The sequence below is a fragment of the Myotis davidii genome, unplaced genomic scaffold (genome assembly GCF_000327345.1).
Source record: "Myotis davidii unplaced genomic scaffold, ASM32734v1 scaffold244, whole genome shotgun sequence".
In the NCBI taxonomy this organism is placed as follows: Eukaryota; Metazoa; Chordata; class Mammalia; order Chiroptera; family Vespertilionidae; genus Myotis; species Myotis davidii.
Window position 1 is genome coordinate 1604941 of NW_006294993.1, and position 23268 is coordinate 1628208.

General features: G+C 50.6%; 1 protein-coding gene across 1 annotated transcript in view; it reads left to right on the top strand.

The window, feature by feature from the left end:
• Nucleotides 1-23268, top strand: part of TAF4 (TATA-box binding protein associated factor 4) — a gene marked incomplete at its 5' end in the record, with an annotated part of 65618 nt that overhangs the window by 18518 nt on the left and 23832 nt on the right. The window contains 3 exons of the mRNA XM_006769573.2: nt 19548-19714; nt 20903-21022; nt 23075-23194. Coding sequence (XP_006769636.1) covers nt 19548-19714; nt 20903-21022; nt 23075-23194 — 407 coding nt within the window. The remainder of the gene's footprint in view (nt 1-19547; nt 19715-20902; nt 21023-23074; nt 23195-23268) is intronic.

The following is a 23268-nucleotide window of genomic DNA, read 5'->3' on the forward strand; positions in this document are numbered from 1 at the left end:
CCGCGGCTGCACTGGCGCACCAAGAGAGGTTTCAGCCGCAGTCTCCTACTGTCCTTTTTTTTCCCTGGGGGTCCTCGGTCTTTCCTAGCTGCAGACAGTCTCACAGCTGAAAATCCTCTGCCTATTCGGGCTGTATGTTACCCGTTTCAGCTGCTCACCCTTATCTGCTCCAGGAGAAGGCACAGGACACGTCCCTTTATACCTCCGCCATTTTTTCTTCCTACAGTCAGTCTTGAAGTTGGTGGCGTCAGTCCTCCAACTCTGTTCTTCACCTTCATGGTTTCTTTGGCTGCTCTGGGTCTTTTCCCTCCATATAAACTTTAGAATCAGTTGGTCCATATCCACAAAATAATGTGCTGGGTTCTGATGGGGATTGTGTTGAATGTACAGATCAAATTGGGAAGCACTGACATCTTGACAATATTGATTCTTCTTGTCCATGATCATGGAATATTCCTCTGTTGACTTCTTTTATTTTATTTACAAAAATGTTTTTATTGATTTTAGAGAGAGAGGAAGGGAGAGGGATAGAGAGATGGAAACATTGATGAGAGAGAAACATTGATTGGCTGCCTCCTGCATGCCCCCTACTGGGGATCGAGCCTGTACCCTGGGCATGTGCTCTGACTGGGAATCAAACAGGAGACCTCCTGGCTCATGGGTCACACCAGCCAAGCAACTTAATTTTTCTTTGATTCATTCTCAGAGTTTTATAGTTGGCTTCAGATAGACCTCATATGTATTTTGTTAGATTTGTACTTAGCTAATTAATTTTTTGGGTGCTAATGTGAATGGTATTGTGTTTTTAATCTCAAATTCCACTTGTTCATTGCTGGTTTATAGGAAAGTGACTAACTTTTGTGTATAAACCTCATAACCTGCAATCTTACTGCAACTGTTCACTAGTTCCAGGCCTCTGCCAGGATAGGGGAGGGGAGGAGGAGCCCTAGAGGCTAATGGTAGGAGATGTCCAGTTCCCACTTGCAGGTGGTTCTGCCCGTCTCTGTCCTTCTGGACCAAGGGTAAGAGGGGTCCTGAGAGAGCCAGGTTCCACTGCCCCTCAACCCTTGGAGTGTCAGCTGTCCCAGTGGTAACTAGGCAGTGAGCAGTGCCCCTTGGGAGGGAGGAGGTGTGTCTGGGCTTAGTGCAGCGATAGACTGTCCCTCTTGTCAGTCCCTGACCCTGAATCCTGTGTCTTTAGAAAAAGTTTTGGTACACCAGGATCCTCACAAGGCAGACCTCCTTGCTTTGGGGTTCAGGGAGCAAGGGCCCCTATGCCTGGGAGGGAGCTGGCTCAGCCCGAACTCTCTGGGGCTTTAGGAGACATTCAGGGTGATTTTGGTACTTGTATTATGGAGCCACCCTCGGCAATGACAGAGGGTGCCTCCTCATGGTGGGGCCGCATGGGCATGGTGGCCAAGGAGTGTTGTTGGCCCTGCCTGTCTGGGTGGCGTGGGAGTGGCGTATGGTGGCGGTAGGAGGAAGAAGGGCTTGGGGCGAGGCTGGTTCGTCAGCTGCCCCAAGTTGGGATGCCCTGGTTGGGGAGCCAAGGCGCGGACTTCCTTGACTGTGTCACTTCTTCCCAAAATTGAAGTGTGATCATGTGGGTTTATATTGCTCTGTGCCCTTACTGAGGAGACGGGGTACCCAGCTGCCCCAGGACAGCAGTGTCCCCGGAAGTGAGAGGGAAGCCATGACTGCGTGTTGGGAGGTTTCCTAGGACAGGAGCAGCGCGCTCTTGGAGGAGGAGGTGACAAAGTGGACTTCAGCATTGACAGACGTTCAGAAAGTGGAAGGCGGACATGCAGTGAGGGTGCAGCTGGCGAGAGAGTGCCCAGAGTGCAGGGGGAGGACCCACAGCTCCCAGTAAGAGGACTCAGCTCTGTTAAGAACAGCAGGAGGTATGCACAGACAGTAAGAAGATATGAAAACCAGCAAGCATGTGACAGATGCCCACATCCCACAAGGCCATGCAGGTGAAAGCCGCATGGCGTACCCAGCCAATCCACCCTCAGCACGCTGTCATTACGGGGCCCACTACTCCTCCTGGCGGTGGAGGTGGAGGGTGGGGAACCAGTGGGGGCAGTGGGTAGGAGCACAGCTTGGCAGTGTGTAATGCCATGTCCAGCAGTCTCGCTCCACGAGAAAGGAGACACTGGTGGGAAGCTTTGGCTTCATTGATAATAGCCCAGATCAGGAAGAACCTGGAGGTGAACCAGGTGATCCAGCCACAGTGTGCCCTCAGCCGCACCAGGAGCAGAGTGCTGGCACCTGCAACAATGCGGGGGCGGGGTCTGAAACTCTGCCCTGGAGAAGCCAGGCAGCCAGCCCATCATGTCTGACCCCAAGGAGCCGGTTCTAGCAGTTCAGCTCCCCAGTGGGGATTGCTGCCCCGCCGGGACTGTTCAGGTTGATGGAAGTGTGTTCAGTCTTGATTGTGGTAGTGACTGTACAAATGTGTGCATTTGTCCAGATTCATCGGGTTGAACATTTAAAGTGGGTCATCTTTTCCCTGTAAGCTGCACTTCACAGAGCTGTACAAAAACGTTCCCCGTGGTTCTTCCTCCGGCCCTGATGCTGCAGTGTTTCAGGCTGCAGGGGGAGTTGTGACTTGTGTCTGTTTATTGGTTTGAAGTTCAGGTCTGCTGTCTCCTGTGCGTGAGACAAGTTATTGTTATTGTTCCCGCAGCCCAGGGGCCACGAGCAGCCTGGTAGGGACTGCAGGTAGCACCTGCCACTTCCACCTGTCTGCTCAGGTGATGACCTCTGTCGTCTTCACTGGAGAGAGAAGATTGGGTGTCCGTGGGGGCTGTGCACTGAACCCCAGATCTGCTGAGCCTTCCTCTGGGTGCGCTGGTTTTGGGGGCGGCCACGAGAAGACAGTCTGTACTTACAAGTCTTTAACAGTTGCTTTCTCCCTAAGTAATACATGCTCATCATGGAAAGTTGGATAAAGACAGAGAATGTGGGAAAGAAATGAGTAGTAATCTGTGGTCCTGTCACCAGAGGTCTTTATTCTTTATAATTGTCCCTGATGTTGTCCCGGGTTTTGATGTTTCCCACATCCTTACCTGTTCTGTGCTCAGCACGACTGTAATGGACGGGTAGTGAGTTAACATTCGTGCGTTCATTCTCCAGGGCTTATCGAGTGCCAACTCTCTGTGCTGGGCACTGTCACCTGTGAAGGGGGTGCTGCCGGAAAGAGAGCACGTGCCCTTTCCCTGCAGCTCAGATACAGTGAGGCAGGCAGGTGTGGAGCAGATCAGGTGTTTGGGCCTGGTTAGGGAGGCCTCTCTGAGGACGGCGGGACAGGGAGCCCCTGAATGCTGGCAGAGGAACCTTCCAGACAGCAGGCTGAGCTGGAGCTGCGTTCTGGTGTGGAAAGTGGTCAGAGGGGTTGAAGAAGTGGCAGGCTTCCTGTGAGTGTGGTGGGGGTGCGCGTGGTGGGTGGTAGGTGTGAGTGGGAACAGTGTGCGGTGGCTCTCCCTGCCTTAATTTACCTGGATGTTACCCGTCTTCATGTGCGTGTCCTGAATGTCCTTTTCCTGTTAGTAGTAAACACCTCTGGGATTAATTTTTGCATGTAGTAAGGTGAGTTGGCGTTGGGAGGGTCCCAGAGGTGGCCTCTTTTGGTCCCCTTACATCTCTGTTGTAGTTGGCAGTGAGCGCTCCCTCGCCGGAGCAGGAGAGCTCTTGGCTCCTCGGTCCTCCTTGCCCTGGGCCTGCAGGGGGACTTTTCCGGTCATGCTTGGGGTTGCTGCGACATATCATTGCTTCTGGGGTCTGAGTGGAGGTGGCCAGGAAGTCCATTGCAGCCACATGGATGAGCTCAAGACAGTATTGCCGGTTCAGTTTCTGTGCAGCAGGTTTCGCCCATAAATGCTTTGATGTGATGTTTGCATCGCCCCTCTTGCACAGAGAACCTTGGGTCCTGATGAAATGAAGCATCTATGTATCTGGCATGTGCTACCATATACTTAGCTACGACAGTGAGACTCAGTGTAAGGTTCTTTGTGTGTTCAAACTCCACGGAAATGATTCTCTGTGTGTGTAATGTTACCACTTTGATATACAATTAACTTTTGTTTGTTTTAGTTTCTATTTTCCATTTGTTTTAAAAGGTGAAGGGTTATGCAAAAAACAAACAAACAAAAAAAACAAAAACCCCAAAACAGACACAGACAACAGTATGGTGATTACCAGAGGGAAAGGGTAGGGGGTGGTAAAAGAGGGTATGGGGGGATAAATGGTGACAGAAGGAGACTTGACTTGGGGTGATGAACACACGATACAATATACAGATAATGTATTGTAATATTGGACACCTGAAACCTATGTAATTTTATTTACCGGTGTCAACCCAATAAATTCAGTAAAAATGAAAATTAATAATTTTGTATTTTGTTATTTATTTATTTATTTATGTATTTATTTATTTAGTTTCAGACTATTTTATTTAGGTGGGTTCATTTTCACTCCTCAGTAGATTTTATGTATTTCTCATAATCTTCTTCACTCATTAGTTCATCTAGTTCTGAAGGGTTACTCAGTGTCATCTTGATCAGCCAACCGTCTTCATAACAAGATTTGTTGACAAGTCCTGGATTTTCCACAAGCGCTGTATTAATTTCAGTTACTTCTCCTGACAGAGGAGAATAGAGTTCACTAGCAGCTTTCACATTTTCCCAAGCACCAAACTCATCTTGCTTGTTCAGTTTTGTCCCAATTTCAGGCAGACTACAGTAAACAACATCTCCCAATGCTTCCTGTGCAAAATTGCTGATTCCCACTGTTCCAATACCATTTTCTGTTGTTATCCATTCATGTTTCTCTGTGAATTTACGCACCAACAGGAGATTGGGACCGGTGAGCAGCGTCCGGATGGCGCCCGCCCTCAGGCCCCAGGGCTGCATCGGGTGCCCACGCGGTCCGCATGGCCCTTGCGGCTCCGAGCGCCATGTTCGCTAGAGGAGTTGCGGCACTGCTCCAAGGCTGCCCTGGCGGGTTGAGCAATAATTTTATATTTTGAATCTGTGGAACATTACCATGGTACAAAAGCCAAATTTTTGAGATGCACTTTTGGTCTGTTCCCCTTCCGTCAGTTCCTTTCCAGTGTTAACTTCAGTGCTTTCTGGGCCATCCTCTCCGGATGCATTATGTAGACTGAAACAGGTGCGAACATACACACCTTTGGTTCTTTTTCTCACACCAGCAGGGGCACAGACAGTGTGCAGCTTGAAGTTTTTCTTTTTGTTTATTAATCTTCACCTGAGGGTATGTTTCCATTGATTTTTATGAGAGAGAGGAAGGGAGGGAGAGGTGAGGAAATAAAGAAAGAGAAACATCGACTGAGAGAGATACATGGATGGCTTGCCTCTCACACTTGCCTCAACCAGAGGTGGGGATTGAATCTGCAACCGAGATACATACCCTTGATTGGGAATTGAACCTGTGACCCTTTGGTGTGTGGGCCAGTGCTCTAACCATTGAGTACACGCCTCAAGCCCAGTTGAGTTTTGAGAAATGTGTGCACCTGTCTCTCCACCGTCACCATCAGACTCGATGTCCCTCTCCCCTGGAGGCCCTGCAATGCCCTTGGCAGGCAATTCTCCCCGTGAGGCAGACCTCTCTGCCTTTTGCCCAGTAGTCTTTCTAGAATCTCACCTAAATGGCTTGAACACTGGTTGTATCTGGCCTCACTCTGTGCATGTCACCGCATGCGGCAGTGGTGTGTTTTTTTGGTGAGAGCATCCGTGTTTCCACAGTTAACATCCACTCACCATTGGCAGGGTGCTAAAGCTCCTGTGTAGGCCCTCCTCTCCTCTCCTGGTGCACATTAGGAGAAATGGCTGAGCTATGTGGCAAGTGTGTGGTTAGCCTCGTCAGGAACCGCCAGCCCGTCTCCTAAGTGGCTTGGCAGTGCCTGAGGGTTCTGTTGTCCTTGTCCACCAGTACGTGCATGTTTCTCACTTTAACGGGCATGGCTTAGATCAGGAGCACTCACCCTTCTTAGTGTGTGGTTTGTGATTTTTCATAAGCACACACACCACGGACCTTTCCCTAAAAAAGAAAGTGCTAGAGCAGTGGTTCTCAACCTTCCTAATGCCGCAACACTTTAATACAGTTCCTCATGTGGTGACCCCCAACGATAAAATTATTTTCGTTGCTACTTCATAACTGTAATTTTGCTACTGTTATGAATCATAATGTAAATATCTGATATGCAGGATGTATTTTCATTGTTACAAATTAAACATAATTAAAGCATAGTGATTAATCACAAAAACAATGTGTAATTATATATGTGTTTTCTGATGGTCTTAGGCGACCCCTGTAAAAGAGTTGTTCGAGCCCCAAAGGGGTCGCGACCCACAGGTTGAGAACCGCTGCTGCTCTAGAGCCTCAGAATTCCTCTCGCCCTGGCTGGTTATCGGTCTCCACCCTCATCCCAGCACCCATTGCTGCCCTGTCACAGGTTTTATGTTAATCCTCACCCGAGGATATTCTTCCATTGATTTTTAGGGAGAGTTGAAGAGAGAGGGAAAGACAGAGAAACATCGATGTTAGAGAAACACATCTATTGGTTGGCTCCTGCATGAGCCAGGTCCCGGTGGGGAAGGAACCTGCAACCAAGGTACATGCCCTTGACTGGCATCAAACCTGGGACCCTTTGGTCTGCAGGTCAGTTCTCTATCCACTGAGCCAAACTGGCTAGGGCTGTCACGAGTTTTATATAAATGAAACGATTCACCTGTACTGCTTCCTGTCTGGTTTCTTGCACTTAGCAGGGTTTGTGTGAGATTTCCGCAGTTGTGTTCAGAGTCTGCGCCTTCTCACCGTGGAGGAGGATTCCATGCTGGGATGGACTGACTGCTGGTTCCATCCAGGTCCAGCTTTGGGTTGTTTCCAGCTCTGATTGTTGTGAATAATGCTTCTGAGAAACATCCCTGTGAGTCTTGTGTGGACTTAAGTTTTCATTTCTCTTGGGTAGACCCAAGGCGTGGGTAGTTGGGTACAGGAGTGCCGGTGCTCTTCCCACTAGCAGTGTGTGCCAGCTAGTTTGAGTCCTCACCCAACGTCCACCGTTACTGTGGTCAGTCTTTAATTTTAGCCATTTTGGGCTGTAATGCTGGCCCAATGATTTTTTTTTAATTTAAATTCTTTATTGTTGCCAAAACCGGTTTGGCTCAGTGGATAGAGCGTCGGCCTGCGGACTGAAAGGTCCCAGGTTCGATTCCGGTTGAGGGCATGTATCTTGGTTGCGGACACATCCGCAGTGGGAGATGTACAGGAGGCAGCTGATCGATGTTTCTCTCTCATCGATGTTTCTAACTCTCTATCTCTCTCCCTTCCTCTTTGTAAAAAATCAATAAGATATATTTAAAAAAATAAATTCTTTATTGTTGAAAGTATTACATATGTCTCCTTTTCACCCCATTGACCCTCCCCCGCAGCCACTCCCGTCTCCCAGTACATGTCCTACTCCCCTGCTGTCTGTGTCCATTGGTCATGCCTATGTGCATGCATATAAGTCCTTTGGTTGATGTCTTACCCCACCTTCTCCCAACCTCCCTTCCCTTCCCCCTGAGGTTTGAAGGTCTGTTTGATTTTTCTATGTCTCTGGATCGATTTTTGTTCATCAGTTTACATTGTTCATTATTTCCACAAATGAGTGAGATCATGTGATACTTATCCTTCTCTGACTGGCTTATTTCGCTTAGCATAATGCTCTCCAGGTCCATCCATGCTGTTATGAATGGTAAGAGTTATTTCTTTTTACAGCAGCATAGTATTCCATTGTGTAGATGTACCACTGTCTTTTAATCCGCTCATCTGCTGATGTGCATTTAGGCTGTTTCCAAATCTTAGCTGTTGTAAATTGCGCTACTATGAATATAGAAGTGCATATGTCGTTTACAATTGGTGTTTCTGATTTCTTGGGATATATTCCTAGAAGTGGGATCACTGGGTCAAATGGGAATTCCATTTTTAATTTTTTGAGGAAACTCCATACTGTTCTCCACAGTGGCTGCACCAGTCTGCATTCCCACCAGCAGTGCAGGAGGGTTCCTTTTTCTCTGCATCCTTGCCAGCACTTGTCGTTTGTTGATTTGTTGATGATAGCCATTCTGACAGGTGTGAGGTGATACCTCATTGTTGTTTTGATTTGCATCTCTTGTGTGATTAGTGATTTTGAGCATGTTTTCATATATCTCTTGGCCTTCTGTATGTCCGCTTGTCCTTTGCCCATTTTTTTTGATGGGATTCCAGTGGGGTTTTAATTTGCATTTCCCCAAAGACTAATGATGAGCATCTTCTCATGCACTTACTTGTCATTTACATATCTATTGTGAAGCGTCTATTTAAACCTTCTGCCTGTGTTTTTAATTGGGTTGTTTTTATTATTATTGATTTGATAAGAGTTTTAAAAACATATTCTAGATACAAGTCCTTTATCAGATAGAATTGTTTTATAAATTTTTTTTTTTAGCCTGTGCCTTTTTATTAAAAGAGCACCTTTTCAATTTTAAGGAAGTCTGGTTTATCATTTTTTTTAAGAGTTTATGTTGGGTCTCATCAAGGAGATTTTGCCTAACTCTAAGCACAAGTTTTCCTTTAGAATTTTTATGGTTTTAGCTCTCACTCGATCCAGTTTGAGTTAATTTTGGGATAGTTGTAAGGGAGGGGGAGTTGAGATTTATTTCTTTCCTACAGGATATCCAGTTGTTCCAGCCCTGTTTGTTGAAAACACCTTCTGTTTCTGTTGAATTCGCCTGTCACTAAAAAAAAATTTTTTTTTAATTCATTTTTAGAGAGAGGAAGGGAAAGGGAGAGAAACATTGATGAGAAAGAAACATCACATCAACCACCTGTCTCTTGCACACCCTCTATGGGGATCTAGCCCATAACTGGGCATGTGCCCTGACTAGGAATTGAACCAGCAACCTCTTGGTGTGTGTGATGATGCCTAATTCACTGAGCCACACCAGCTGGCCTCTCTTGCCACTTTTATTTTATTGTTATTATTTTTAGTATATATTTTTATGGATTTCAGAGAGGAAGGGAGAGGGAGAGAGAGATAGGAACATCAAGGATGAGAGAGAATCATGGATCGGCTGCCTCTTGTGCGCCCCCCTCTTGGGGATTGAGCTTGCAACCCAGGTATGTGCCCTTTACTGGAATTGAACTCGGGACTCTTCGGTCCTCAGGCCCACGCTCTATCCACTGACCCAAACTAGCTAGGGCTCTCCTGCGACTTTTATTGAAAATCAGTGGACCTTGTGTGTATGTATTGAGTTTCCAGACTGCAGAACAGAACCTGATCCATGTAGCCCTTCGGAGGAAGGCCTGGACTTAGGCTGAGCCTCTCTTCTTTTTCAGAAGTGTTTGGAGGCTACTTGGGTCCTTATATTTCCATATAAGTTCTAGAATCAGCTTGCCATTTTCTACAAAAAGTCTTCCAATATCTTGCCTGGGATTGTGTTGAATCTGTATACAGACAGTCCTCGGGTTACGTCGGACTCGACGTACGTTGTTTCGTGGTTATGTCGCCATCTCCTATTTATTTATATATATAAAAAAAGTTCAGCCGAAACCGGTTTGGCTCAGTGGATAGAGCGTCAGCCTGCGGACTGAAAGGTCCCAGGTTCGATTCCGGTCAGGGGCATATACCTTGGTTGCGGGCACATCCCCAGTGGGGAGTGTGCAGGAGGCAGCTGGTTGATGTTTCTCTCTCATCAATGTTTCTAACTATCTCTCTCCTTTCCTCTCTGTAAAAAAAAACTTAATAAAATATATATAAAAAAAAAGTTCAGTCATTTCGATGTATGTACATATGTGCTTTATGTTTGTTTTTTTTTAAGTATATTTTTATTGATTTCAGAGAAAAATGGAGAGGGAGAGAGAGAGATAGAAACATCAATGATGAGAGAATATCATTGATTGGCCGCCTTCTGTATGTCCCCCAACTGGGGATCGAACCTGCAACCCAGGCACGTGCCCTTGACTGGAATTGAACCCAAGACCCTTCAGTCTGCAGGCCGATGCTCTATCCACGGAGCCAAACCAGCTAGGGCTGTGCTTTATGTGTTTTATTATTTATTTGCAAGTAGAGGTCAGAAATTGTTATCTTTCTTTTACATTTTTTTTACTGTTTCACTTGACTACTGCTGTGTATGTGCTTTATGTGAGTGATGTAGGTGCTTATGTTGGTGGGTTCCGACTTACGGTGAAAATCGTGTTACGTCGCCTGTAGGAACGGATCTCTGACGTAACCCGAGGACCTACTGTATTAGATTTATGATATTGACATCTTAACAGTATTGAGTTTTCTGATCCATGAACATGGTAAGCCTCTCCATTTTATTTGGATCTTTCAGAGTTTCCACCAGCATTATTTTATAGTTTTCAGTATTTGTCTTTTGCATGTTTTATGAAATAGTTCTTTTAACAGTCATTTTTATGTTGTATAAATGGTATTTTTAAAAATTGAAATTTCCAGTTATTTGTTGTTAACATTTAAGATACAATCTTAAATATTTTTTAAATATTGACTTTAAATCCTGTGACCCTGCGTAACTCACATATCGGGTCTTGTAGCAGTTTTGTAGGTTTCGTAGGATTTTCTATAAAGACAAGCACAGTGTCTGCAGCACTTTATCCTTCCTGATTTGCATCGTCTGTCCTCTAATTTCTTGTTCCTGTCGCACTGCCTGGCTGAAACCTCCAGTGCACGTGGAACAGAAGCAACGGGAAGGGACGTGTGTGCCTCTTTTCCCACCTCTTGCCTTAGGTCTGGGTTTTCAGAGACACCCTTTGTTAGTGAGGTGGAGGACTTTCCTACTCCTGCTAGTTGGTGAGGATTTTTTGTCACAAATGATGCCTGATCTTGTGAAATGCCATTCTTCATGTATGATGCTCACGTGATTGTTCTCTTTTAGTCTAACGTGGTGAGTTTCAGAAATTGTACTCTGGACCTGTTCATTGAAAATGTCAGCCTGCGTGGCAATGTGTGATGCCAGAAGGGTCCTCCTCCTGTCCTCATGCTCATTCTTCGGTGGGTGCCTGTGCGTGCACCTATGCACTGTGGTGAGGTTCTTAAACACAGCACCTGAGGACTTCTAGGACAGTGGTCAGCAATCTGTGGCTCGGCAAACTGCAGCTTGCGAGCCACAGGCAGCAGGTATTTTGTGGAAGAGCCACACTCAAGGGGCCAAAGAGCCGCATGTGGCACGCGAGCCGCGGTTTGCCGACCACGGCTCTAGGGGACCTGCTGCTTTAAACCGCGGTGGCCCTAAGTCTCATCAAGACTGAGTGTTGTCTATGAAATGATAAATGAGGTGTCCTCCCGGCTGAGGCTTGGGCCACCCTCCTCTCCGACCGCTGCCCTGGGCTTTGCTTGCGTGATGTTGACAGGTGTGGGGTGGGAAACCCCACCTGAAGGTGGGAGGAAGGTGGGCGGGGTCTGCCTGTTGGGGGCTTTTTGTGTGTTTTTTGAAATTTTTGTTTTAATCAGCTATTTCAGATATCTTTTCTAACCTTTAGTATTTGGAAGCATTGTAGTACAGAAAAATAATTCTTTATGTGTGCATCAGCCAGGTTGACAATTGCTTATTTTTTGGGCTGTTTGCCTTACTCTGGTTGGTCGTGTTTGGAGCTGGCCTAAGGGGTGTGGTTGGCACATCAGATAGAAAGGCACTATGCTGTTGACTAGTTGGGTGCTTTTCCTGTGATGCTGCTGTGCCCAGGCCTCCCGAGGTGACATCGAGAGTGTGTGTCCCCGAGGGAAGCTCCCTTCAACCCACCCTCATGACAGGGCATAAATGGGCCACCAAACGGTGATTTTAAGAAAACACCGCTAGGTGGGGGAGCTTTCATTACGAGTATTATTACATGACAGAAAAGAATTCTAACATTTTGGGCTATTTTAAATTATGTGTCTATTTACATCCTAAAGCAAATCTGAGTTAGTCTTAGACTTTTCTGTGAAGAAGCCATCTGTGTAGCTTTCAGGTGACGTCTGTGGCCTTGAAGCCAGTTACTGCATCTGTTCCAGGGATGCACTGAGGGGCACATAGCCACTGTCCCCTAGTGCTTGGAGGTGTGGGTGTGGCTGCTCTGCTACAATGCTGCTCACTATGTGCCTGGTGCCCCTGTGGCCAGTCACCCTGAGTTACTCCCCGCCCCTCTCCCTGGCATACTGCTGTCCTCTGCCTGGCCAGCTCCACATGCCCACATCATCTTCATGCACCCATAGCACTCTGTTCTCCCTGCTTGTCCAGATCCTGGCTGACCCCTGGCCACCTACAGTCCTCTGGTTGATGAAAGTGTTTTCTCTTTGTCAGGCGTGGAGGTCAGGGGCCAAGCCCAGGACTGAATGACTGAGACTCTGTGTGCCTGGGGGTACGAGGTCCTAGGGTACCGAGATAGCAGGGGTCTGGCCACTAGGGACTCATCACCAAGCCCCAGCATGAGTCAGGCACTGGGATTGCACGTGCTTGCCTTGCCCGCACCTCCCCTGCCGCCACCCAAACCCCACTCCTGCCACCTGAGTTTGTGTCCTTAGAGAGCAAAGCATGTTCTGGCTTGTTTGTATTTTGACAGACTTCAGGCTCATACAAAAGGCCTCCAGGGGACAGTTCTGTACTCTCCCCGACTCACCTGTCCTGACCATTTTATCTAAGTGATTTAATCCACAGCTGACATGGGTGGGCGTGTGCGGGATCCAACCTGTGCTGGTATGTGCTCTTGGGGTCGTTAGGCAGAATGCCATGTGGCTCCCACATCTTCAGTGTGCGGCGAGCGCACTGTGGGCACGGGTGTCCGGTGGATCTTGAGGAGCTTTCGGTGGTAGTTCACAACAGCGCTGTGTCCAGCACCAGCTGCTTACACACTCACTCGCACCCACTCACATCACCTACATTCAGTCTAACTCACCTACCCACCTTCACACACACATTTTCACACACACTCTCATAGTCAAATACACTTTCACTCTCACTCACTTGAATTGTATGTTACATGTAAGCACATTTTCACATTGATAATTTTGTAATCTTAGCAAAGTGTATTAGTCAATTAAAGCTAACTTGTACTTGAAGAGAATTTAGGAGCTAAATTCCTAAAGTCATGTGTGTGGGGAGGTGTCAGGGCCCAAAGCAGCCCTGGTGGGACGAGGGCTGGAAACAGCCGCATGCTGGCAGTGAGGACAGAACCCTGTGCTGTCGCCAAGGTCACCTGAGTGCTCTCCACCGAGCAGGGTGGAGACTGGAGCAGGCCCTGCCTGGGGGTCCTGGGTCTACTTCTGGAGCCTCAGCTGAAGCAGTGTCAGCACTGGCCTGCACTGTGGGAGGGCCTAGCCGTCGTGGAGGTCGTGGCTGTGACACATGGACAGCCCTGCCTGACTGCGAGTTGCAGGGGGCTATGGTTTCTGCCTGAGCAGACTGGTCACAAACCATGGCAGGGCCACTGAGGTGGAAAGTGAGGGGCCCTGCAGCCATTGAGGGGTGAGAGGGAGGGGCCGGGGCACTTCCTAATCTGTGGTGCTTCTCTTCCCGGTCAGGGGGTGACATGACGTGTGCTCACCACTGTGCCTAGCATGATGTGAGCTATCGTAAAGGTGAAGTTAGCAGGTTTTTGGTAAATCAGTGCCGAAGTGTATTTGCCAAACACACTGTATCCCGTTCTGAAAGCACAGAACTGAGGAGGACAGTCTGGTGGGAAGGACTTTGTGGGCTGAGGGTAGCTGTCCTCCTGGGCTCTTGGCTCTGTCCAGACTCCTCCTCCCGATCCACAGGGACGTCCCCTTGGGCAGTCAGGACCCCGCGGGGCAGCCTCAGAGCAGGTTCTCCGTGTATTTCAGGCAGTCCCTTTCCTGGCTGCTTCCTTCTGCCCATGTTTCCCTGCAGAGGCCTTGCCTTTTGTACCATTGTCTGCAGATTCTCTGCTGTCTGACAGGCGACAGCCTAGGGACCTTCATGGGGGTGAGGGGGAGTGCAGGGGTCTAGTCCCTGCTCCTGTCATTACGCCTGGGCCATTTTCCCAGGTGATGTGCCCTCCCAGGGTTGGGGGAGCCCCTGAACCACATGTGAGAACAGCGTGTGTGAGTGGCTGTGGCGGGTAAACTTATGCTGACGCGTGTGACGCGGGGTTCTTCCAGGTGGAGGCCCAGGCAAGTCCAAAAATGCCTGGCCACTGTGCAGTGCAGCTGGGCTGACCTAGATTTTCATTCCGGATACAGTAAAACATATTGGCATGAGAAGGATCAGGAAAGCTGTAACTGGGTAAGAACACTTGAGTGTTCCTTGAAATCTGGTGAGTCAGGGAGGGGAGGGCTCATTCAGTCCTGAAGAGGTCGTGCTTGGGTGGAGATGGGAGTGGCCTGGTGGCCTTGGGCTGCCCGCTGCGCTGCTGGTGCCACATCCCACCCTGGTGGGGCCACGCTGGCCTCCCAAACAGGTGGTTGTCAGGGCCCCGTTGTATCAGTGAGCAGCTCGCGCAGCTCGCACAGCTCCGTCTTGGCCTGCAGTGTCGCCTCTCTGACTGCCGGAGGAGGGTGTGAGGCAGCATCACGTGTACCTTTAAAACTGGAGCTTTCCTGATAACGAGCAAGGGAAACAGCCCGAGTTTTCACCAAGAAGGACATTATAAAAATACATTTTGGATGAAATTTGTAGCCACTGAAAATTGTTTTTGAAGAATGTTGAATGACATGGAATTACTTATGATACAAGAAGTAGAAAGAAGCCCGATCAGTGTGGCTTAGTGGCTGATTGACGACCTATGAATCAGGAGGTCATGGTTTGATTCCTGGTCAGGGCACATGCCTTGGTTGCGGGCTCGGTCCCTAGTATGGGCATGCAAGAGGCAGCCAGTCATTGATTGTCTCTCATCATTGATGTTTCTCTATCTCCTCCCTTCCTCTCCGAAATCAATAAAAATATGTTTAAAAAAAAAAGAAGTGAAAAGAAGAAAATAAAAAACTGAACATCAGCAAAATGGCCCCAGTTTTCTTCACAGTTACCAAAGCACACATGGCAATGTGGACGTTGGGCAGAGTGGAAGAAGGATGAGTGCACCTGGTAACCACAGGGCAGGGCGTTGCAGGAGGTTCTGGTTCCTCATTTCTTGTTTTCTATCATGAACAAAACGAAACCCTAGTTGTCTTGTGTCTGCTTGATCGGGGTGCATCATGACGACTCCTCGTGGAGATGGGCTGCTCTGGTGTCAGGTGGCCTGAGTACAGAGGAGGGAGACAAGGAAGGCTCTATGGGCTGAGGGTGGGGGGCCGGGCGGAGGTGGTTTGATCGCGCAGCGAAGTCCCAGGCCACACTCCGGCATCCCTGTTAACTGTGTTTGGGAATTGACCTGGAATCGGCCACATTGGTGGGAAGGTGAAGCTGAAGGATCCTTTGAAGTTGAAGTTGTTCACTGTGTGAGGTGTGGCCTTCTCCTTCCAATTGAAAAGTTGGAAGAATACGGCCCATGGTGTACAGCCCTCCGTGGTCACTGTGGGAGTGAAGCCCAGAGGGTATGTGTGGAGCCGGAGGCACTGGGGTGTGCCAGCCTCTGCCCTGGGCACTCTGGGAGAAATCACTCCTCCGCCGGCCTCGGGGGCCCCATCCGTAAGGTGGGAGTGGGCCACACCTGCAGGGCCCCTTCCCTGATGGAGGGGGACAGAACAATGTCCCCAGCCAGGAGCTGTCTGTGAACTCGGGCTGTTGCTTCTTCACAACCTTTTCTCTAACATCCTTCAGTTGCATTTTGAAGCAAAGTTGTTTCTTTGCTTTTGCAATAATAGATACAGTACTAGTATGCTATGCGTCTGTTTGAAACGAGTGATTATAACCAGTTCACGAGTCCCGAACTGTGATAATGTCATTAAAACAGGCATTGATGCAGCTGTTGGTGTTGGGATGCTCCCCAGGCCATCACAGTGTGTCTGACTTTTGCCTGTGATTGTGATACATTATATCTAGGGAAGGCAGAGGAAAGCACACCCCATTACAGCCTACAGGCCCACCCCCCACGATTGCAAACAAACTTTCTTTCCCCTAAGGAGCCACAGTTTGCCTTCAGGTTAGAGCAGTTATTTCTACAGCCTCCTGCATTGCCTGTATGTCCAGGGGCATTTGTCATTTCTCTTGCTTATCCACTCACAGATATTCTATATAATAAAAGCCCAGTGACCGAATGGCAGGACGACCAGAACAAACAGTCGACTGGTCACTATAATGTGCACTGACCACCAGGGGGCAGATGCTCAATGCAGGGGCTGCCCCTGGTGGTCGGTGCACAAGTGCACAAATCCTGTGTACTGGGCCTCTAGAATATATATATATTAGAGGCCCAGTGCACGAAATTCGTGCACAGGTAGTGTCCCTAGGCCTGGCCGGCAATCAGGGCTGATCTGTGGGGCAACTGGCGGGGCAATCAGGAGGCCCCCGCTGGCATCCACCTTGGCTGGCCTGGTGCCACCCGCTCACTGGCCCTGCCCCCTGCCGCTGCTGGTTGCCTCCCTTTGCAGGGTGACTGGTGGGGTGATGGGGGAGGGGCCTGCTGGTACCCACCTTGGCTGGCCTGGGGCCTGCGGGCTGGGGGCAGCTCCTGCATTGAGCATCTGCCCCCTGGTGGTCAGTGCACATCATAGTGACTGGTTGTTCCACCGGTCATTTCGTCATTCAGTCAATTTCCATATTAGGCTTTTATTACATAGGAGATACACACACACACACACACACACACACACACACACACACTCATACTCTAGAGGCCCGGCGCATGAAATTCGTGTGCAGGTATGGTCCCTAGGCCTGGCCTGTGATCAGGGCCATCATCCCTGCCCCCGCCACCACTCACCCCCGGTTCCCCATTCGCCATTGGGTGATCAGTGCCTGACAGCCAGGGGAAGGGACTGAGAGGTCAGCTGTTCCGTCCACTTGCTGACCCCGCCCCTGCCGCGAGTTGCCCTCTGTGTGTGGGGCGACCGGCGGGGTGGGTCTTGTCCTGGCGCTGCCCGCTTCCCCCGCCACCCACCCCCAGTTCTCTGTTTGCCATCAGGCTATCAGAGCCTGCTGGCCAGGGAAAGGGACCGAGAGGTGGTCAGTGGTCTCATAGTGACTGGTCCAGCGGTCCTTCTGGTCATTCTGCCATTAGGGTCAATTTACATATTACCCTTTTATTATATAGGGGGATATGTATATGTAAATATGTTTTTATTGATTTTAGAGAGAGAAAGGAAGGGAGAGGTAGAGAAAGACATTGGTGTGAGAGAGAAACATTGATCAGTTGCCTCTTGCGCACCCAATCTGACAGGGAATTGAACCTGCAACCTGGGCTGTTGCTGTGACTAGGAGTTGGATCCGGCGACCTCTCGGTGCATTGGACAACACCTGAGCCACACTGGCTGGCTCGCAGATGCTTTCAGTGCCTGAGAGGCTGTGTTCCCTGCTTAAGGTCACATCACTCTGGCAGGACCTGTGATCCCTTTCCTGACCTTTGTTCTAACGACAGGCAATTTGCCAACAGCATGTGTTTACTTATACTTTTACTTCATTAGTTTTTATTATTTTATTTTATTTTTTATGAATGGAACTGAGATTTATTGAGAAAAGCCAGCCCTAGAAAGGGTGTCTTACTTCATTAGTTTTTACCCACACTGCAGTTTCATGAATATTTATTCTTTAAATATTTCTTTAACTTTCTGTGGATGTACCTTTTTAATCAACAAAGCATCTGCTAATTAGAGTATATACATCAACTGCCATATTACCAAGGGTGACATTGGGTGTTAAGTGTGGGTACTGCTAAGGCTCATTTGGTCCTTGTCCCACCATGCTGACTCTTGGTGTCCCGAAGGGAGGAGCAGGCTCCCAGGGGGACGGATGAGGGAGTGTGATGAGTGAGAGGTGGGTTTGGGAGGACGGCATCAGGGAATTCACCATGTTTTCTCTTCTGCGGGCTCCCGCAGAGTGTGGACCGGAGTAGTGGCTGGGCAGTCCCCGAGCCCTACCCCAGCTCTGGTGGCCCTCATGGCTGTCTCCAGCTGCTGCCTTGCCGGCCTAACAAGCTCCCTGGTTTGGGGGATTTCCACAGCCTGGTTTTTGTTTTGTTTTTGTAATTTTAGCATGGTTTACTTTAAAGGGGATGTTAGTGGGCATAAAGGTGGTTCTTTTGGATCAAGCCTTGTAGGTGTGAGTCCAGGGAGAGGCCTGTTGTTTCTTGATGACCTGATGGGTGTTGAAGGAGCCAGAGCCCAGCACCTTCAGAGGCTCTTCTCAGCCACCGGTCAGACTCAGGAGGGTATGACGCCCACAGGACGCCCTCGCCCTGGCTTTTCCTTTCCCAAGGGCACCCTTTCCAGCTGTGCCTGAGGGGAGGACGGGCTTGGCCAGTGGTGTGCTGAGGCCCCACCAGAGGAAGAGTGCAGGTTCTCCTCGAAGCTCCATCATTGATTGTCATGGAATTAAATGTGAACTTAGACACTTGTGTTATGTGTCTGATGGCGTCTGTGCTATGATTGCTGCTGGTTTTTGAAGCTAAAATTAATGCTAAACCTGCATGATTGGATTTGCTTTCCAGTGATGGAGTTCAAGCATGGGCTGTGTGAGTGGTTGTCTCTGTCTGTCTGTGTTGTGAGGCCCCCTTTTGGTCAGCCATGGGCACCTTGCTGCCCACACCCAGAGAGGTGAGGTGCCTGGGTGCCACAGGGTCCATGTGCTGGAGGGGAAGTTTGTTTGGGGTTTCTCAGGACAGGCCCCAGCTGCCCCTGGTCACAGGACCAGTGGGGGCAGGATGGAGGGAACTGTGCTAGGCAGTGCTGGGGTCTGTGGCTCCAGCGGGATCTCTGACTTCTCTTCGACACCACCACCTCCTGAGCACTTGGCAATCTGTCGGGGAGAGTGTGTGCCTGTGGGGACTCTGCCAGGCCTTTGGCGCCCCCGCCGGCTTCCTCTGGAGTTAGGTGCATGCCGAGGCCAGTGTGGGGCAGCTGTGGGTGGCTGTGGGGCGACAGTGGGGCTGGCAGAGCCGTGGCACTTGGCTTACAGAAGGAAGGCTCGGTTGCTTTTTTTTTAAAATATGTTTTTATTGATTTCAACCTGGCTTCATGGCTCAGTGGTTGAGCATCAACCTATGAACCAGGAGGATAGGGTTTGAATCCTGGTCAGGGCACATGCCCAGGTGTGGGCTCTATTCCCAGTAGGAGGGCGTGAAAAAAACATTGTTCGGCTGTCTCCTGCACGCCCCACACTGGGGATTGAGCCTGCAACCTGGGCATGTGCCCTGACCGGGAATCGAACAATGACCTCCTGGTTCATAGGTCCACACTCTACCACTGAGACACACTGGCTGGGCGTCAGTTGGTTGCTCTTTGAATCATGAAACTGCCCTGTGCGTGTCCTCATCCTGTGCACCGTCTGGTAGGCATGTCAGTCAGAGGCCGGTGACTCCGTGTTTCACCACCGGTCCTGTTTCTCCTCAGAGCTGCTAGGCCTCCCCATAGAGCCACTGCTTCCCGGGCTCTGACGCCAGATGTCCTTTGTCCCCAGGTATGGTCCTCGTGCGCAGCGAGAACGGGCAGTTGTTAATGATCCCTCAGCAGGCCTTGGCCCAGATGCAGGCCCAGGCCCACGCCCAGGCCCAGCCTCAGACCACCATGGCACCCCGCCCTGCAACCCCCACAAGTGCCCCACCTGTCCAGATCTCCACCGTCCAGGTGAGTCATGCGTACACCCTGCACCTGCCAAGGGCGTGTGGCAGGTGTCCTGCCCCACCACCGGGTGGCTAACCCTGGCGTCCAGGACAGCCCTGCTGGGAAGAGCTGGCTCTGAGTCCCTGAGAGCTGCCTTCTCTCCATGACTCCACCTTCCCATGCCTCAGTTTCCTCTCCTGTGGAGTGGACAGTGTGCTAGTGCTTGTACCACAGAGCTGGGTCCCAGGCTGGGCGGAGACGTGCAGTGCTAAGCTAGTGGGCAGAGCAGGTACTGCGTGAGCGCGGGCCTTCATCAGGGAGGCACAGAGGACTTGGCACACTTGCATTGAGCAGAGCTGCCTCCCCACGCACAGGCACTGGAGGCTGGCGGGAGGCAGGCTCCGATGCTGAAGAGCAGGCAGGGCTTGCCCCCGTCTGGGTTCCGTGTCTGTGTCATGCTTTCCTGTGGGCACGTGTCCGCACTGTCCTATTCCCTCTGTCTGCGGGGCTTTCCTGTCCACTGCGTCTTCCTCTGTTCTAAGCTAGTGAGTGGCTAGTGACTGAAGCGGAGACCTCCTTCTCCGTGATGCCAAGCGCGTACCCTGGGTGGCGCCCTGCACTGCAGCAGCGGCTCTGTGTGCTGGGAGACCCACAAGGGCCCCTTTGCTGAGTGGAACGGCTCAGTTTCCCAGTCTGTTCTGTTCAGTGTGAGGCAGACGTACGGTATCTGTGGTCTCACTTTAGCTGTTGGCTGTGCATATCACCGTGTGACCATCAGCATTTGCTGTCCATCTCCTTTCAAACCAACTTCATCATTTCCTTGCTTAGGACTCGCGCTTCCCAGGGGGCTAGTGTGACTGGTCTTAGACCCAGGGGACACGTACTTCTTAGTGCCGTTGTCACTCTTTAGTGCTTGTGGGCAAGATCACAGAAGTCCTCACAGGACCACTCCCAGGTACATGTGTTTTTCAAGGACCATGCTGATTGGATAAAGAAGTCTAAGGCATTTTCATTGTAGTAGCAACGATGGGGAGCCTGCACTTTTACTTTGGAAACAGACATTTAGAATTAGGGTGGCTCTGTGGAAACTGCGAGTGAACTTGTGGATGCACTTGAGCACTGGTTCTGTGTTCTGGATTGCTTTGGGTGCACGGGGTGGCGGGGAATTTTCACGCTGTTGCCCCTTTTAGATGGGTCTTGCTTGTTTTCCAGGCACCTGGGACCCCAATTATTGCCCGGCAGGTGACCCCGACGACCATAATTAAGCAGGTGTCTCAGGCCCAGACGACGGTACAGCCGGCCGCCGCGCTGCAGCGCTCACCCGGAGTGCAGGTGAGGCCCGGCGTCCTGCACGCAGGGACCAGGCACGGACTTGGGTGTGGGACTCAAGGCAGAGTTTTGGGAGGAAGGTGTAGAAAAAGGGGGTTCTTCTCTGACGAGAGCACAGGCTGTGGCTGGGTCCCTCTTCCTCAAAGCCGCATGGACTTGAGCACCAGCAGCACTTTTAAAGCTGCCCCTGCCGGAGAGGAAGGAAAGGGTCACCTGATCAGTATTTGGTTGTAAGGCATCTCTGGAGCAGGGAAAGCCTAGGGCAGAGAGTCTGTGTGTGCACCTGTCTCCCGTGAAAGCGCCGATGGTGGCAGTGCTGTCGTTGACTGTGTCTCAGGTCTTACTGTGTGTCCTTATCACAGCGATGGGCTGTGATGCTCTCGACAGCTCAGCCTCTGGTGTCCCGGACAGGCTGGCCCTTCCCGTCACAGCAGAGGAGACCTGGCTGGGGCCAACAGGCCAGAGTGTCCAAAGCAGATGGCTCAGGCTGCGGGGTGAGGTGTTGGTGAGCGTGCACTGTGAGTGCAGGTGCTGCACCGTTGGCCAGGTTTTACCAGGTGTCTTTGTGGCCCAGGGTGACTCTTTGCTGCGTTGCTGGTCTGTGTTGATCCCCATGGCAGTTGGTACTATCCTGTTTTTCCGAATGAGGAAACCACAGCCCAGAGGTGGCGGGGACAGTGGTGGTAGAGGGTCTGGAGCAGCCCAGCACCACACTCTTCCCCACTGGATCTTGTCTTCTCTTTCTTACCTGTGGCGTCTGCAGTGAGTGGCAGTGTTGTCTGAAACACGGGAAGGGTTGTCCAGGTGTGGGGGACTTTCCAGGATGCAGGCTTCAGCCTGGGCTTCTGTCTGGTTGGCGCATCTGATTCTACATTTTGCGAAAGGGTTTCCAGAAAGCAGGAGGCATGGTCAGCTTGGCATCCGCTTCTCTGCAGTCTGGACGTGTCTCGTGAGTGGGAGTTGGTGGGGCCAGCAGGAGCAAATGTGGGGACAGGCCCCTGTGTGAAGGAAGGAAGCCCCGCTGCCCCGAGATGGCAGCCATGGTTTGCTCCTTCTTTCCTCCCTGAGATTGGAGTTTGATGTTTGCTGGCGACAACAGTGATGACTCATGCTTCATGTTACAAGCGAGAGAAGACAGACTGACTGTAAAGTCCGTCACTACCTGCAGCTCCCAGGCCTCCCCAAAGCTGGTGTCCACAGCCTGGGGCCACTGGGATACCCGAGAGCTTGGAGGGGTCCATACAGGGACTGCGTCGGCTCCCTAATGGGTACTAGGCCACACCGGAGGCATGCGCAGGGGTTGCACTGCCCCTACTTTCAGAAGTCGTAAGAAAGGGACATTTTAAAAATTGGAGGGAAAATGTTGAAAGCTAGATTATAAATTGGAGGACCAGTTAGAAAGCCAGTTAATGTTGGCATCATGACCCTGCTGCAGAACCATGGTCGGTCAGGAGCCTGACCTCGGGTGAGGCTGGAGCTGCTGTCCATTCATTCTGCAAGGGGCCTTCCTCACCGACTCCCACCCATTTCTCCTGTTGCTCCCCAGCCGCATTAGTGATACTTCATGATGAGACTCTCTCTTGAAGTGCAAGGAAAAGGCCGGTCTGGCGGCAGAAGGGGCCAGGACCCCAGCCCACTCCCCTCCCAGAGCCGCCTTGCAGGAGGGCTGACTTGTCACCAGGCTCTGTGCAGACCAGGTGGTGACATTTCCCATTGCAGTTAGTTTTTGAACTTTCTGAGGATGAGACCTAGTTTGCTTATTAAAAGGCCATTGGTACTGGTCACCATGTGACTTCCAGAATCCACTCCAGAGCACCAGGTTCTTCAGCGATTGGCTGTTTCTGTCAGTTTTTGCTGGAGATGCACCATCCTGCTTCTCAGGTGCTGAGGACAGCAGTGCTCAGGCTTGGCCTGTCGCTGTGTCTGCAGGTCCTCGGGGTGCGTGTCCCCCAGCACACCTGGCCAGCGGGGCCCCACCCCTACAGGGAGCTCTCTTCTCAGACCTAAGGCTGCTGCCTGCAGCCTCTGTTTACCTTGTGTTTTGGAATCTTGCAGCCTCAGCTTGTTCTGGGTGGTGCTGCCCAGACAGCTTCGATTGGGACGGCGACAGCTGTTCAGACGGGGACACCTCAGCGGACTGTCCCGGGGGCCACCACCACCTCCACAGCTGCCACGGTGAGTGCCGTCTCGTGCACCCCTCAGGTGGGACAGCGTGTGTAGAGGGCTCCCCATGGTGACAGGCCCAGACA